Source organism: Apteryx rowi, unplaced genomic scaffold, assembly GCF_003343035.1.
Source record: "Apteryx rowi isolate R43461 unplaced genomic scaffold, aptRow1 scaffold_434, whole genome shotgun sequence".
Classification (NCBI taxonomy): Eukaryota; Metazoa; Chordata; class Aves; order Apterygiformes; family Apterygidae; genus Apteryx; species Apteryx rowi.
Window position 1 is genome coordinate 678578 of NW_020450688.1, and position 17130 is coordinate 695707.

General features: G+C 48.6%; 1 protein-coding gene across 2 annotated transcripts; it reads left to right on the forward strand.

Annotated features, from left to right (window-relative positions):
- Window positions 1-166: 166 nt before the first annotated feature.
- On the forward strand, window positions 167-14451 carry LOC112971303 (protein ZNF783-like). 2 transcript variants are annotated; one of them, XM_026076588.1, is made up of 5 exons: window positions 167-239; window positions 10041-10171; window positions 11178-11304; window positions 11688-11773; window positions 12126-14451. In XM_026076588.1, exons 2-5 carry the CDS (start codon window positions 10160-10162, stop codon window positions 12138-12140), a joined length of 240 nt encoding a protein of 79 aa, XP_025932373.1. In that variant the 5' UTR covers window positions 167-239; window positions 10041-10159; the 3' UTR covers window positions 12141-14451. The 2 variants fall into 2 exon arrangements, with proteins under 2 accessions (XP_025932373.1, XP_025932374.1); XM_026076589.1 differs by having other exon boundaries at window positions 12129-14451.
- The last annotated feature ends 2679 nt before the right edge of the window (window positions 14452-17130 follow it).

Below are 17130 nucleotides of genomic sequence, written 5' to 3' on the forward strand. Positions count from 1 at the left end.
GCTGGACCCTCCCTTTGCAGGATATTTTCCACTTATCCCCAAGTGAAAACTTTCCTTCAGCCACTCCTGGCTGGGCTCACTCCTTTCCAGCCAGAGCCAGTGGCTGGGGGACAAGCAGTGCATGTGCCAGGAGTGATGGTTAAGGCTTGGTGTCTGCACTGGGCTGCTCTCCGGGTCCAGCGAGGTGAATGCTGGAGCTCTACCAAAACTTTTGCTGCTCTTTCCTCACATTCAGTCAGGTACTTGGTAGAGGGGGAGAGGAAGAGAGGAGGTGGAGAGGCCCATGTCACAGGGGGGATGCAGAGTGGCATTGGGGCTTATGCTTTTGGACTGGGAAGGGATATAGGCAAGAACATCTGGTATATGGGAGAGTTTGTACTGGAAGAAGTCTTGCAGCTTCCCATGTCAAGGTGGAGACTGGAGCCAAGCACATTGAAAATGCCTTGGAATTAGGAGTCTGGCTTCAAGTCAGTCAGAAATTCCTGAACCCAGGAAACTAAGCTCTGTTAAGGCTGACAAGCTTGTACTGTGGAGGTCAGTTTTGGTCTCCAAATTCCAAACAGGTCAGCATTTCAGGTGTAAGAATGACTTTAGTTGATACCTAACTGGTTGGCATGAAGTAGGGCCACTTGGCAGAAGATAAGGGAGCTCAGGAGATTTTTCCTGCAGAGAATGCCTGGAAGAGCACCAGCAATGGTGATCAGGAATGTTGGAGCTCAGGGGTCTCACTGCAGCTCCCTCGCTCTGGGGGGATTTGTTTTGGGTGTCTCCAGCGGGGCTGCACTTTCTGTGATGCAGAGTGTGGTCCTGTGAGTAGCTGGGTGCTCTTAAGAGCTCAGTATTACAAGTAAGGGGAAATCTTTCTCTGGATCCCCCCTGCTGCCCAGGGCAGTTCTGCCTCTGCTCATTCTCACTAGCTCCAACGAAGATTATCCCCTCTGTATTGCTTGGCTGGTTTTCCATGGAGTTAACCATGAATCATCTCACAGTGGTTCCAACAAGCATCAGACCTGGACCAAAGTGAGCAGGAAGAGCACATGATTAAGGACAGGGAGATGAAGGGGTAGCTGAACCTCTCTTTTTGACAGCAGCTAGTTGTTAGACTCTCTGCTTTTAGTATTAAATACAAGGTGCCATTGCCAGCATGCCATTCGAGGGGAAAATATCCTGCCTGAAGCAAACCTTTATTTCTACCTTATTTCCTTTATTTCTACTTTATTTCATTCGATACAAGTGTGTATGCTGAGGGGCACAGTGGGTGCTGTGTTGTCAGCATCATCCCATTTGGATGTGCTCTAACAGAGCCAGGGTGCTTAGAGCAAAGCTTGCAGGAATGTGATTTTGGGAAGGGAGAACATGTGAGAAATTTGCCAGAATAAACTTCTTCTTTACAATATCTCCTAGCAGTATAAATGCTTTAGTCCCATACACCTGCTTGTCTATTTGGAGACTGTGACAGAGGAAGAAACTGTGTTTTTTGTTGAAACCGTGCTGTTCTTTCATCTCTGCATGCATTGCAAATGCTACTAGGGAGCGCTGGAAAGCTGGGGCAGCCTGCTTACACAGTCTTGGGAGCAGCGAGCTCTGCAGAAACATCTGTAGCCTGCCAGGTCCTGCATCAATATCTGCAAGGCCACAGTGGGTCAGGCTGGCTGGGGCACCCTGCAGAAAGGGCACAGAGAACACGGAGGGTAGGGCAACTGGGAACACACGTATCAAATGAGTGGGACAAGCATCCGTCTCCTATTTTTACAGCAAATTCAGTGCTCTGAAGTCCAAGGCCAGACCCATTAGGGAGTGTCCCAGGATCCTGTTCCATTAAAGCACTCATAGTGTGGCCACTTATATCTGAAAATGCCTTTAGCAAACATTCAGGTGGGTCAGTACAAGTGAATGTGGGGTGATGGCCCAGGCTCAGATGGCTTGCTGGGCTAGAGGCATGGCCTTAGCTCTGCAAGGTGAGCTTTGTGCTGCGGCCCTGGCTGGAGTCCTGGGAGTCTGGAGGAGGCTACAGGCTCCTGTGAAAATGGGGTTTCATCTCCCACATCCTTTGGGCACAGAAGAAAATGGTACCTCTTGTTTGCAGCACAGAGTTGCAAAGGAGTCAGAAATCCCCTAGACCAGACCTCTAGCAAATGAATGATGCTAATAGTTACAGCTGGCATTCTCAACCTGTGGGCATGAAGTTAGATTGTGAGAGGGGACAAGTCCTTCTTCAAATATGGCTGCTGCTGTTTCCCAAGGCTCAGAGCCAGCAGCCTCTTTTGAGAACTGGCCATAAATTCAACCCCTTAGCACTGCCTCTCTGCAACAAGTTCTCTGGGCTCTGAATTTAGAGCCTCTTGCAAGGACAGCAAGCTGGGTGCTGACTTCCTGGGCCTGCCTGCTCACTGGGTCAGCCAGAGCAAGGGGGTGAGGGACCAGGAGAGGCCCAGTGCTGGGAGACCCATGTGTGAGTGAGTGAGGCCACAGTCCAAATGTTCAGCTTGGCTCACCCTGAAATAGAGACCTGCCTGGGGATGGCGGGGTGGCCTGAGAGCTTGCTGCACATTGCCAGCAGCTCCAGAGTACGGAGCAGCCACAGGGAGGCATGAGGAGCACTGCGGCTAGGAGCCAGGACCAAGTGGGCAGGTTGTCTGTAGGGTGATGGTGGAGTAGGGAGGCTGGGGCTGGGTGGAGGGATGCAGAGGGAAGGAGAGAGAGAGGGAGATGTGGGCTGGGGATGTGCTGTGAGACTGGGGAGCAGTACTGGGGAAGGGACATCCAGGCAGAGCCAGATGGTGGGGTGCAACTGGCTGTCAGTGGGGATCACCGATGGCAGGTCCATGGCCCTGTGAAGGAACAAACTCATTTGGGATGTGCCAGGTGTCCATCCACTGTGCAAGGCCATTCCCACTGCACCAATAGGAGGAAACCTGAATGCTGAATTCATGGCTAACCCAATATCACGTAGTTGGTTAAATCTCCTTGAATGAGGAGGATGCAGCTCCCTCTCCGGATCAGTGTAGTAAGAGATATTCATCTTGGGCAGGCTAGGCCTGGGATGTGGGCAGAATTGCTCAGGTGGTGGAAGTATAAGTCTGAGACAAGCTAGGACCATGGTCTGAGAAGACATTTTGAGAGAGACATGGGATAAAAACTGGCTGGAGAATGAAGCTGTGCAAATAATCAGGCTTGTCTGTGTTCAGGGCAATAGGATGTCCTTCAAAATACATAAAGAGGAATACTTCAGTCTGGTCTCCAAGCCCCTCAAACACTAAATGATGCATGTAATGAAAAAAAAAATCCTTCCACTGATCTGAATGTGGGAAGAGCTTCAACAAGTGCTCTGACCTTATTAAGTGCCAGAGTATCCACACAAACAAAAAGCCCTTCAAGAGTTTTGAGAGTGGGAAGAGCTTCTACTAGTGCTCTCATCTCCTCCAGAATGAGACCCCACCCGTGAGCAGGGCCATGTCAGTGCCCCACCTGTGTCAAATGCTTCTTGGAGAAATCCATCCTGACCATGCATGATGGCAGGGCTCACACAGGAGGAAAAACCTGCAAGTGCTTGGGTGATTAACAGAGCTTCACTAGCACTCAAACCTCCATTGGCATCAGAGAGTCCATCCTCAATGATGTGACAAGCGGGGGGAAAAGCTTTGTTAGTAGGACTCATGTTGTTCTGCAGCAGAGAATGCACAGAGGAGAAAAGCCCTACAAATTCTCCTGAGAACATACTCCCTGAATCACAGAATCACAAAATTGCTGAGGTTGGAAGACACCTTTGGAGACCATCTAGTCCAACCCCTGCTTAAAGCAGGGTCAGCTAGAACAGGTTCCTCAGGATTATGTCCAGTTGGGGTTTGAATAACTCCAAGTGTGGAGACTCCACAAACTCTCTGGGCAACCTGTTCCAGCGTTTGATCACTGTGAAGATTTTTCTTACGTCTAAATGGAATTTCCTCTATTTCAACATGTGGCAGGCCATGAACAGTCAGACTCTCCATGGAGCCACTGAAATACTGGCTGCAGAAAAGTAAGTGTTTGCCACTGACTTCTTTGGTAGGTCAGGATTTTACCTTCTGAAGGTGAAGTTACACAAGACAGCTGAGCTGATCCAACAGCTTTCTGCTGCTGGGATGACTCCTAGCACTGACTGGACCCTTTGCTGAGGTCTCTAACTTGGCAGAAAACTATCCTGTCTTTCTTGCTGGCTTAGAGAGATGGCTCGGCCCAGCTCAAGGTCAGGATGCAATTATATAGGAATACTCGAGATGACTTAAAGGATGGCTATCACCGAAAAAAAGAGGTCCTGCTGTTCCTTTCCTCTTTCTTCTCCTAGCTGCACCCTCCTTGCAGTGAGGGCTCCAGTGGTTATCTGTACACACTGTGAGCAAATTCTGCTGGATGAGAGTATCAAAGGGACCTGGCAAGCCCAGTTTTTACCTTTGTTAATAAGCTGGATGAATGAAGTGTTTGAGCAAGTGCCAGGGATTAGGCAGGAATGCAGAAAAAGGATCAGGATAAAGCATGGAGATGCTGGGAAGGGGCTGATAGAACCCTCCTTGCAGAAGCCAGTCCAGTTTCTTATAAATGCAGCTCTTGCTCACTCTTTCCATGGTGCTGTTGATGCATCTATCCCTGCTGGAGGACTTGCCTTCGAGATAGTGTTTTATTGGAGCACTCATTCCCCCATACATGATCTTAGGTGCACTTCTGGATGTTGCTCTGGCACCTCAGCCAGGCCAACAACCTCTTTACAGCACCTGGGAGAGCAGCCGCTTCCTCTCCTCTCTCTGCCAGCTTTGCCATGGGATGTTGGGGTCCAGCATGGCTCCTGTCTCTGCAAACTGCATCATGCTCGGGCCAATTCCAGTGGGCGTAGTGTCTGGGAGGAGGAACCTTCCCTGGGGATTTCATAGTCTGACCTGTCTTACACTGCACTGAAAAGTCTTCAATTACCTCCTGCACGAGCTGTCAAAATTGAAATACTGAGCTATAACAGGTATTCCCTTGGTAACTGGGAATACTGCTGCAAGATTTGCGTGGACCTGTATGGGTTTTGTTGCAAAAAAACCCAAGTTGTTTAATGAAAGGAATGCTGGGGAAATCTTTCTGTTTAGAACCTTTCATTTAATTTTGAAAAGGAGAAGCCTATTTCTCAGTCTTTACACATTTCATTGGAGAAAATACTGTTTTTACTTTGCAAGAGAAATTCCAAGGAGAGTTTCTCCCTGTGCGGTGGCAAAAATGAGAATTTGTTACAGTACTTTATTACTATGCCTCCTTTTATGGGAAAAGAAGGACTGAAAATTGAAATATCTGAATGCTTTCTTTCCAATTAAAATAAAATTATTTTTCATTATGTTTTTTCTGGAATATTGGATTGGAGAGGTTTCCAATATTGCTTAAAGCACAGAACCATTCCCTTGCTGAAGCTATTTCATACTTTTTTAATTTTAAGTTTTACAAAGAGCACTGTGGTGCACACTACTTTTTACCTCAAGAGCTTTTAATTAAAAACCAAATACTTGCAGGGCACCATGAATGTCCTAGCATATGATACTCTGAGCTTACTGGTCAAAGCATATGAATAATTTGGTGACAGACAACTCATTCTTTAGCAAAAAGACTGCTGCAGAAATGTCTCCCAAACCTCTCCGAATTATCACGGCAGTGTTTTCATCATGGAAATCTGAGCGATGGGATTCCCTGTTTGAGTCTCACTTGTTCCCTCTTTGCTATATGCATGACGGTTGTGATTCTGAAGGAGGCCAGAGGCATTTTAAGTGGAAAAGGAACCATGATTAACTTTGCTTTTGCGATGGACTTTTCAGAGGAGAAATTGTTGGTTCTTTAAACACGGCAGTATGTTCATCATTGGCCGCTTCTCTGAGGAAGGGGATGGCAGAAGGAGCTGTGCAAAGATGCAGTGAAGGATGACTGTGAGGCTTTGAGTTTGCATGGAAAAAAGTGTTGGCTTGTTTGGAAGAGGATGTGAATTCGCAGGAGGTTCAGGGGAGATTCACATCTCAGATATCCTTCTTTTCTTCTCATTGGAGGACCTGTTGTTGTGAAGAAATGGCTCTGGATGATGGAGATTCAAGCTTCCTTTGGTCACACTTTTATTTCCCAACTATTCTATGTCCAATCCAAGTTGCTGCTGTGCCTTACGCACAAGAAAATCTATTCCAGGAATAGAACCGAGGAAAGCATTTTGCATTCACTAGTTTCCCTTTATGCACTTTTGTGGCTGATGAAGAATGTAAATTATAGGATGCTGTTCCATCTATGGCTTTAACTCCATCTTGTTTCTAAGCTCTTATGATAATGTTCCTCAGTGTGGCTGTTGCAATCCAGCTGGTGTTCAGAGGCGGATGCAGAGCAATAGAAAACGTCGCACAGGCAGCAGATGGGGACAAGGATCTCTTCTCTCCCTCGAGCTGTCTCTTCTGCTCTCAGCCTGTGGGTTGGCTCAGGTTGCTGGCTGGGCTAGAGGTGAACCCTCTTTGCCCTCCCACCCCTTTTTGTATTAATTTATTTTTATAGACCAGAGGAAGTATTTGCTCAGTGTATCAGCGCTGCTCACAAAGTGATATGCACAGAATGAGAAAAAAGATGCAGAAACTATAGTGCATGCCCAAAGCATTTTTTGAGTGCTCTGTTGTTGAGACCTGTCTTGTCCTAACAAGACAGAAATATTGAAATAATCCAGTGATGGGAAGATTTAAAAGAAAACAAAAGAAAACCATGGGCATAGGAAAGAGGGTGTAACAACGTGAAGTGAAACCAGACTGAGGCACTGACCTTAGGACAGAGGATAGAGGAGAGATGGGCTGTGGAGGATGCTCCAAAATGATCAATAAGACCAAGAAAAAAAAACCTCAAAGTGCAAACACCAGAGGAGAAATGCATCTGGGAACAGGGCAAAGCATTCTCCAGGGAGGAATGGCTTGGGGAGGGTAAACTGGGAGATGATGAAAAATAAGGAAATGCTGTGTTTTGAGGTGTGTAAGGACACTGGAGGAAGAGGCATTTCTAAGGGTGTCTCCCCTGGGGAGTGAGAATGTCTGAACCCTGGAGAAATGCCCCAATAGAAGTAGAGTGCTGAGGAAGGAGCTGGTGCTTTTCTGAATTTCTGAAACAATTATCTTTTTGTGTTGGGCTCATTTTTCTCATTGCTGCTTTCTGGCAGCATTGGTTATGCATTCTCAGCAAAAATACATGGAGCGTATTATATAGTAGCTTCCATCAGTCCTGCACAGCGGAGCTGGAGGCTGGGCTAAACCTCATGGAAGCTGGTGAGTAAGAGCCACTTTTTGCTCAGCTGGATCATAAGAAAATATAGGAAGAAAGAGTTCCAACCTCACCACTGGTCAGTGGGCTAAAAAAAGGGCATGTGCAAGCTCACTCAAGAGTTGAACTACGGGCACTTTGTCTCTGGGGCTGCATGTGTGGGTGTGTGTGCCACAGCCCGCAGAAGCAAGGTAGAAGGTGTGAGCTGGGGGCCCTCCAAGCACTTGTGCCACCCTGAGAAAGCCAGAGTTTATGGCTGCTGCGGCATGAAGGATGCAAGGTGGTGGGCAGAGTTCCCAGCCCGTTGCTTTTCCATTGCTGGGTCCAGGAATAGTCTCTAATTTTCAGGAAACCTATGCTGCAGGACAAAAAGGACTTACTAGTTTAATCTAGCAGGAGCCTGTACTTCTTGAAACTGAGTGCACTGCATGTGTTTGTATTTGCATAGTTTTCCCCTGAAGTGTCTAAATCGCTGTGAAGAGCAAAGCCTGTTTTCCTTTGTGCAATTTTTAATACAGTTTTCATGTCTACAGCTATTACCCCTGGAGGTCTGTGTCCAGCCCTGCCATTCTCTCTTACTCGCTAACTCCATGGAAAGGAAAAGACAAGTGCAACTTGGTCCTAGTTGAAGAAGAATTGTCTTCCAGGAGAGTTCAGAGACAGCATCTACAGGGCTATTGCCAAGTTGGTGTTGTTGCAAATGGTTAAAATCAGGCACCTACCACGCAATAATTTGTGTGTTGGCTATCTGTTTGACCTGTTTTGCTTCTGATCTACTAGCACAACTGCAGGATGTTGTGAGTTACTCCCGAGGACTCAAATAGTTTCTTTTAGATTAAAAACTTACCACTTTTTCAGATTTCTGAATAGATAAAAGAGATAAAGCTCCCAGAGAAGTAGAATGGTTCATGTTTGTTAGTAATAAAGGACCTGGATGTGCACACAGTGTCCGCTGCAGGTTTGGTGTATGGTGCAGCCTGCTGCTTCTTTTGTGACGTTCTTTGTAGCATGCGTAAAGTATATTTTTTTCAGCTCTGCCTGCATGGAACCTTCCATGCAAACCAAAATTTTCAAGGATAATTCTGAAAAATCAGGTGGGCCATGGTTTAGTGGGGACTTGCCTGATCATTAGATTTGGGGAAGAGCACTCCACTGATGCAGTATTTTCCTCGGGCTGCATGACACAGAGAATGTTTCAATGCCATTTTCTCTGGTGGGGGAGTCTTTGTCTCCCAACACCTCCAGCAGCTGCATGTGTGGAGGATAATTTGTCCATCAGTAGATCTCTTGGAGACATCTCAAAGTATAAAATGTCCTGTAGAGGGGTCTCTTTCTTCCCACTGACTCTGGAGGTGGTTATTAGCTCAGACTGAAAGAAAAGCTCCTCAGACATGTCCTCTTGTGCTTTTTCTTTCCTCCTGAGCTGTTGCCGGGGCTCACCACTAATAATGTCCTTGTCTACACTGGTTTGCCAGGTGCTGTTGGGGGCAAACCAACCCAGACAGTTCCTTTTCTTTAAGTCTACAGTGATAAAACTCCTTTCTGCTTTTGGGCTCTTCATTCTGGGGTGAGGTGGTGGCAGCAGGACGCTTTCTTCCCCGAGCCAAGCACGGAGTTAGGAGAGGAAGGGGGCAAGGAAGGATCACGCGGCCGTGCGTGTGTCTGAAAGCTGATACGATCAAACACGACGCTGGAAAGCGCTGAAAAACATCATTATGCTGGAAAATATCATGCCGACAAATGTGCCCAGCAGGCAGAGGACAATCCTGCCCGGCAGCCCACGGCCCCAGGGTGCCGCCGGGGCCGGGCGGGCGCGGGGCCGCCGCGCTGCGCCCGCTCGCGCCGGGCGGTGGGAGCGCGGGGGCGGCCGCGGAAATCCTCCTCCCGCAGAGGCACCGGCGGCGCGGCCCTGGTGCTGGGTGCAGGGTGCCGGGAGGTGGGTGCACAATGGTGAGTGCAGGGTGCTGGGAGGTAGGTGCACAGTGCTGGGTGCAGGGTGCTGGGAGGTGGGTGCAGGTTGCTGGGAGCAGGGTCCCGGGTGCTGGGGTGTAGGGTCTGGCTGCAGGGCCCTTGTGCTGGTGTGCAGGGTGCCAGGTGGTGGTGTATGTGGTGCTGGGGTGCATGGTGCTGGGGTGCAGGGTTCTGGTGCAGGGCCCTGCATGCTGGTATGTGAGGGTCTGGCTGCAAGGCCCTGGCTGCTATCTGCAGGGTTTGGGTGCAGGACCCTGGTTCAGCATTCTGGGTGCTGAGCCAGGTGCAGGGTGCAGGGTCCTGGGTGCAGAGCCCTGGTCTGTGTGTCTATGGGGGGATTCCTTGTGCTGCAGGAGATGCAGGCATGTCAGAGCTGAGCCAGGAGGATGGGGCCCGGACCAGCCTGCTGAGTTCCCCCACAGCAGAGTTTGGGTTTGGGTGCAAGGCTGGGAGGAAGTCTTGCAGGCAGAGCTCCCAGAGGCCAAGCTTCCATGCAGAGTCCCAGGAAATTTAAGAAGGTGGATCATGTTCATGGAGCATGTTATCTTTTCCAGCAGTCCTTGTATGGGCTGGGGGAGCAGCACAGAGATGCAACAAAGGAATAAATGAGGAGCTGGCAAAGCTGAGGGCACCAGGGCTTGCACCAGGGATGGGATGGAAAAGGAGTAGGAACATGTCAGTGATAGAGCATGCACTGAACTGAGCTGCAAATAATGTTTGGTGCAGAGATTTTGGTGTGCTGCTAAAAGCAAGACTGGCTTTGCTTGTGGTTAAAGCAGTGTTACTTTAAGTTGACAGTGTTTGGATGTGAAATCTGCCACAGCTGCAGCAAGGACTTCGACGCCTCTTTGGCTACAGGTGCAGGACTAATGCTCCAGCTTTCTGCCCCATCAGCAATCCTTTGGGGAGAATGGCTGCTCAGGTAGGTCTTTGGCAAGGAGCCTCTTGGGCTGGCACATGGGTTGTGCTTGAATTCACCATGTCCCTGCAGAACAAGGCAGAACCTTCTAAATCAGTATTAAATGCAAATTTTGTTAAATTTTGATGTTTTGTTTAGTTTTAACATGCAGATCTCCATGGTTCAGCTCAAATGACCTAGGAGTTTCCCAGAGCGATTTGACTCCTAGTGAAATATTTTGATTTGGTTTGAGGCTGCCAGGAACAGTGCTAACTTGCAATTATATCATGGAAAAAAGTTTCAAATTACATGATCTATTTTCTGTCCATTGTATTTGATTCTGAGTGGGAAATCTCCTTCTCAATGGGAACTGAACATGGAATTATCTTCTTGTGATAGATTTTTAACTGAAGACTTACTAGAGCTTCAAGTCCCATAAGAAGTGTTGGACTCTGGAGGTAATTTGACACATGCCTGGAAGAAACCTGTAGAATAATAAAGAGCATGAGGCAGTGGATGGAAGAGGCCAAACCTTAGCACTTTTATGTTTTGAGACATTTTTCCTTTTTTTTTTTTTTTTTCCAATTTTGACCAGGTTTGATTAGCCCCCTGTGGTGGGGTGTAGGTGGGAACCTGCTCAGCACCAGCATCTGCAGCTGCCGCTCTGGCAGGGAGCAAGGCTAATGCTAGCCTGTGTGTGGCTGGCAGCATCATCTCTGCCGCTTTATGTGCTCTAGCAAATTGTATTGCTTTGCTCTGGAGCCATCCAGAGGATAGCAGGGAGAAGATGCTTGCTTTGGTTCTCTGTCAGTGACAAGGAAGAAAAGCTTAGTATGGAAGCTGGTGTATAACAAAACACTTTCCAGGCAGCCCTGAAACTGGGTCATTCTGTTTGTACGACATTTATAGCTCCCAGTGCCAATGTCTGCCTTGTTTCCAAGGCTTGCAGAGGCAAACCTTGATCTAGAGCTGGACAAAGAGCCTGGCTGTTCCTGTTTAGCATCCTCAGACTTTTTCATTTTTGTTCCAGGCCATTGTAACGTTTGAGGATGTTGCCATCAGCTTCTTGGAGGACGAGTGGAACGAGTTGAAAGAATGGCAGAAGGAGCTGTACAAGGATGTGACCAGGGAAAATTATCAGGCCTTGATCTCCCTGGGTAAAGACTTTTTCACATAGTCATTTACAGAAGTGACTTGGATGCTGAGGGAGAGTGAGAGTAAAGCTCATCTCATGCATTTCTTTGATTTTGATGGTTTTTGTATTTCCTGGCCTATGTGGAAAAAATGTTTGCTCCAGGAGTAAAGCTGGAAAGGTGCATGTGACCTGTACAGATACCATTTGGTGCTGCTGGAGGTGGATGCAAGCACAGCATTTCTAAGCTGCTTGAGCTCCCACTTTCCCTGTGGGAAAGCAGCTCCAGAGCTCCACTGCAGTGATCTGGGAACCTGCACAAACCACTGCTTTCTCCTCCTTTTCCTTGTGCCAACTTTGTCCTTTCAGCTCTGCAAAAGGCTTCATAAGTGTTTTTTCCCCGAACAGCCTGTGAAATCTCTAAACCTGGCATTGTCCCCTTGGCCGAGCCTGAGGAACAGCCAGCAGTGAGCCCTTTCCAGCTACCTCCTCTGGTGAGCAAGCATGGGAGACTCCCAGGGAAACGCCACAGGACAGAGAGGTCTCAGAGCACCACATTTCGTATGCTTTTAGAGGATTTTTTTTTTACCTCCAGTTGCATGAGTAGCTGGGCTCGTTGTGGCTTTTTGGCCTTGGTATTGATGGTTGCACAGCTAACTTTGGACAGTCCAGAATATCCCTTTCAAAAGAAGGCACACAAACATTACCACTGCTTTTGAAGTGTCTGCAGCACAACAGGTCTACCCCAAAAACAGCTGTGTGTTCCTTTGGGTAGTCACATCTTGCATTTGCGTGTCTGAGGTCCTTTGCTTGTTCAAGTAATGTCTGGATTTTTATTTCTTTCAGCAGGTGAGGGGATGAAATAGGGAACAGGAAGATGCTCAGCTGGAAAATCCTGAGATGACACCCGAGAGTGGAAACCTATCCTTGAGACAGCAAATGGCCTGGGAAGGTGAACGCAGGGCAGCTCGTCAAGGGAGGACTTTTTCAGCAAGTCCCTGACCGATGTTGCCCAGTGGAGCCGGGACTTGGCTGTGTGGGTCCTTCACAGCATGGGCTTTGCATGAAAACGCTCACCAAAGAGAAGCGCCACAACCACAGAGGCTGGGGAGAGGAGGGAAGGGGAAAACTTTCAGTTGAACTTGGGTTAGTTAATGCTCAGCAGAATCTCACTGGAGGGAAATGATGGGTGTGAGCTTGTAGCTGTGTCTCTAGGAAGCTGATCCCATAACCGTCATCATGTGCAAACCAGGGAAACCCAGTGCACATCCCAGTGCTGCATTCAACTTCTGTGTGCTGAGTTCAAATTGCTTACTGACTGAGGAACAAACTGACTTTAAGTCTAAATGGCACTGAGGGACTCCCTGAACTTTTGGGCAATAATGCAGTGTGTTAGTGTTTTCCTGGCTTATCTAAAATGTGCCAAATTCTGCAGGTCAGGCCAACTTTGCTGATTAGGATTTTGCTGACCACACGCAGGCTTATGCACTGGACTTTTACCAGTGTCACTCCTTGGGCAAGGGTGTGAGGACATGCGAGTGCCAGGTTGTAGCTGGGCTTCCAGGAGAGCTAGGTGGAGATGCAGATGCTTTTGCAGAACTCTGCCTTGACTTATATAGGTGCTTGGGGTGAGGGGCAGGGGAGCTGCAGTAAGCTTGGTGTTACTGGTCTGGCTGCATTCAGAGTAAGAGCGTTGCTCTTCGGTGTGGCTAACAGGCACAGCCCTCCTGGTGTGCATGAGGCCTTGGTGTGTGTCTGTCTCCAGCATCATCAGTAATAAGAGTGTTGCTTTCTGACAGAGTGGCGTTTACTCCACAGGAAAGAGATTATTTACAAAAGGAAAAAAAAATAAATTCCAAGTTGAGACCTACTAATGTTCAGGAATAACGAATCTCCTTAAAATGCTCAGTAATTCCCTTTACTCTTACATTTCAGGTCACAATCCACTCATCTGTTACCAGAGCTGTTCAGTCTGGAAGAGGGAAACTAATCACGGTGATTTAAACATGCCGAGGTTGGTCCCGTATCTCTCACGGTATATTTTCATTGCAGAGACAACAACCTGAGATAAATCTATAGCAGTTCTAGCCCCTCTCACTATGCGGAGTTTTCTTGTACAGGCACTAAACTGTGGCCGGCAGCCTTGCCAGGGCAAAGGCTGCTCTTCAAAGGCAACTTTTTCTCAGGCTTTGCAAAGAGGATGCAGGACTGAGTTTGCTGATGGGCTTCCCAGACCTGGCCCTGACGGGTAGAAGTTGTTTCCCCCTGTTCACTGGAGTCCATTGTGGAGGTTTGACCAACATCACTGAGATAAACCCCCGTGCCCTGGGGGAGCCCAATATCTGTAAGGTGCCTGTTAGGATGTGGCATAGCTCCAAGTGCAGATGCTGGTGTCACGGAGAGCCCGAACTAGTTGCTCGGTTCTGTGTTTGGGTTTTCTGGGCTGCAGAGGATGTGCAACCAGCTGAGCCGGACAGAGGCTGCTGAGCATGCAGGGAGAAGAGGTGAGTTGCTCCAGCCAAAGCTTCCATCTGAGGCTAGCTGTGAGGCTCTCCCCCTGGTATTTTTGCTTTTGAACTTAAATGTACTAAATGAGGATGAGATGTGCTCATTATACGAGGGCAGCTCAAAAACAGGGACCGGACTGTATCTGCCTGCCTAGCTGTGTGAGTTCTGTGCTTGTTATTCAGCTGTAAACGCTGAAATATGCGTAATGCAAAAGAAGTAATATAATGAGATTCAAAACTGAAACATAATGAGATGGGGGCATAATGTGATGCAGACACAGAGTTTTGTGATGAGTTGCAAAAAGAGTGTGTAATGGGTTGCTGAAATGGAAACGAGGCATGAGCTGCAGAACCCAAAATTTGCATTGAAATGCAGAGTGAAAAAAAAATCACTGATATGCAGAAACTTCTGTTTGTTGTGAAATGCACAAAAAAGAAAAATTCAGAGAAGACGGAAATGAAGAAACAGATACAGAGATGTGGAAGCCATAGATGGTAATTGAATACAAATCCTGCCTTGCATAAAGAGATGATTTAAGCACAATGAAATGTTCAGAACGAAAGAAGTCAGGAGGTGTTGAAGGCAGAGCACACCGGCAAATCAAAGCCTTCATGAAATGCAGACCACCCTTGCATGGGGGCTCGGGGTGGGACACCCCCAGAGGGAGCAGTGTTCCAAAAGGAATTAAATATGCTGCAAAAACTGTTGCTGTCGTGATGTTTCATGTGTGTACAGTGGTGGTAGCAAGCTGGGGTCAGGTGGGGCAGAATGGCTCAGCGGCTCTGCTGCGAATGTGCCACCCAGCTGCAGCTGTGACCAGTGGCCCCATCCCTGATGCTATATTTTCTACCTGTCCCCAGCTCTCTTTTGGTTCCCTTCCCCTTGTCATCTGTTTCCCTCATGCTGCGCCCTGTGCTGGAAGAAAAAGGAAAAGGCTGGTGTGGAGGTGGCAGGCTGAGGAATGCGCAGTGCTCTCCCTGGGGGAGCCCATCGCTGTCCCAGTGTGGATGTGAAGAGGTGATGCTTAGCCCTGCAGAGTGCCCTGGCATTGTGCATTCACTCTTGCCCGCTTGCTGCCTCCTGTCTAGGCTGCAGCCAGCCTGGTGGGCTCTGAACACCCTTTCAGCATCAAACTTTGGGCGAGGAGGAGTAGGAAGGCCTTGCTCACATGCAGTGCCTGAGGCCATAGCTGGAGCTCTGTGCAGCTGGTTTGCATTTGTGTAGGGTTGGGAGCATCCTGAGGTTGTATGAAAGGGTGCAGAGAGCTGATTTGGGCCCCCAAGGCAGCCCTTGAGGATTTTGCTTGAGGTGAAGGCTCTTGGCCTGGAGTGAGCAACAGGGATGTGTGGAGATACCGCAAGGCCATCTGGCTGCTGGGGGCAAGTGCGACTGAGAAGAAGGCAAGAGGAGCAGGTAGAGCAACGCCTGTCCTGGGATGGTGCTACCGTGGCGCTCATGTCTGCTGCTGCCTGTTGCTCTGCCTCCATTCCTGGTTGTTTCTGCCACATCCTAAGGCAGTTCTTCCTTACAGTTTGCTCCAGGAGGGAGTGAGCAGGATAAAACCCATTTGTGAGAAGCTCCCTCGCCATCTGGTCCTGCTCCCACTTCACCAGTATTTCTGACAGTCTTCAGCCCTCTGCTTCACACATCCAACCATGCATCTCCATCCACCCGTGCAGCTTCATTTCCAATCTGTCCATCCTTGTCAAAGCCGTATCCACCGCTTTGAGATACTTGGCCAGCCTGCCTGATGCCATCTCCAGTGATGGCACTACCACCCTGCTTCTTGTCCAGTTCTCAGCACCTGCTTTCAGGAGCCAGCCTGGCTGCTCTGGCAGCTGTCCTGTGACAATGACAACTCGTAATTATTCTGGGGGTGATTTGTAGGTGACTCAGATATCTGAGTGCCCACAAGATTGCCTCGCAACTTTTTGGATGGTGGCACAGGGCTTTCTCCTGGTCACATGTTGTGGAGACAACATATCAGAGAGAGAGGTATCATCATGCTGCTGCAGGCTGTCCTGAACCATTCATTAATACAGCACAAATTGCAATAAAACCTGTGCCTCATGTTTGGCGTCTTGAACCAGAACCCTTTCCACTTGCCCAGAGCTTCCCAGCCTGAGTTTGTCCTGTTCTCCTGAGCTGACTGTTTTTTTTGAGTAGCTGTAGTGCATTTGGGCACTTGGTGCTGTAACATGCCCTGATTTTAGGAATGACTGTACTTGCCTTTGGGGGTGGAAGGGGAGATCTGGCCAGTCCTGGTAGGGTCTGGGTGCACAATCCTGCTTCTGAAGCTTTTTATCTTTTCCTTAACCTTCCTCATGTTGTTCTTCACCTCACCTTTCCAATTAAGGCATCTCCCATGTGCTATCTGGAAATTGTCCTGCTTGCTCACGGTGCTACCCAAGGTTGGAGTCCCTGTGTGATGCTGTTAACAGCTATGTGGCAATCTCCACCTAAACTGGTTACCTCTGGAAGGTAACACAGGATATCAGTTCCAAAAAAGAAAAATAATGATGTCAGACAGAGTAGGGGTTGTGGCAGCCCATCATCCTTGGGCAGCTTTATCCAAAAAGGGGTTTTGTTCTGGTGAGAAATCTCATTGTCAGAGCCAGATGGCATTGAAATCCATAGCTCAAGCCCCTTCCCCAAATGCCCACCGTACTCATTGGGCCAGGATAGAGGTGGACGAGTTCCCGTATTAATGCAAGGACTGGTACTTGTGGTAGCGCGTGGTCTCTGGATGAGAGCTGGCTGTATGACGAAGGAGAGCTTGCTTGCCTCTGCCAGGGCTTTTGTGGGAAATGACAGCTTCTATGGGGTTCTGGCCTATACGCTGGCTTGGGTCTGTCGTGGTGAGCTCTTTCATGCACTTGCCCGGTGCAAGAAGTGCAAGAAACCTCCACTACACAGTTCACACTGCAGAGCTGCTGCACTGCTTTGGGTGGCCCTGTCAAGCTTAGAAAAAGTTTTTTCTTCCCTCTGACTTTGCCTGATGCACTTGGTCTTCTTCAGCCTATGTCCTGCCTCACACCAGACCTTGAGCTTTGTTTTTTTTTTTTTTCATTCTGTAGAGACCAGGTTGCCTCCAGCCACTTCTCCCAGCTTCCCTCCAAACTGAGCTCCCCAGCAGGGCAGCTGGGGGGGACTTGCCTCCCCCTTCAGCCCTCAGCCCTTCCTCCTGTGTGAGGGATTGAATGAGATGAAAACACCAGGCACAGCTCTGGTACGCACCAGTCCCTGCCATGGCCCTAATGTAATGACCTTGGGGTGGGTTATTTAGGGCTGTGTGAAGCCTCTTCTCCACCCGTTAATTTGGGTATGGTGTAGATCATAAGTG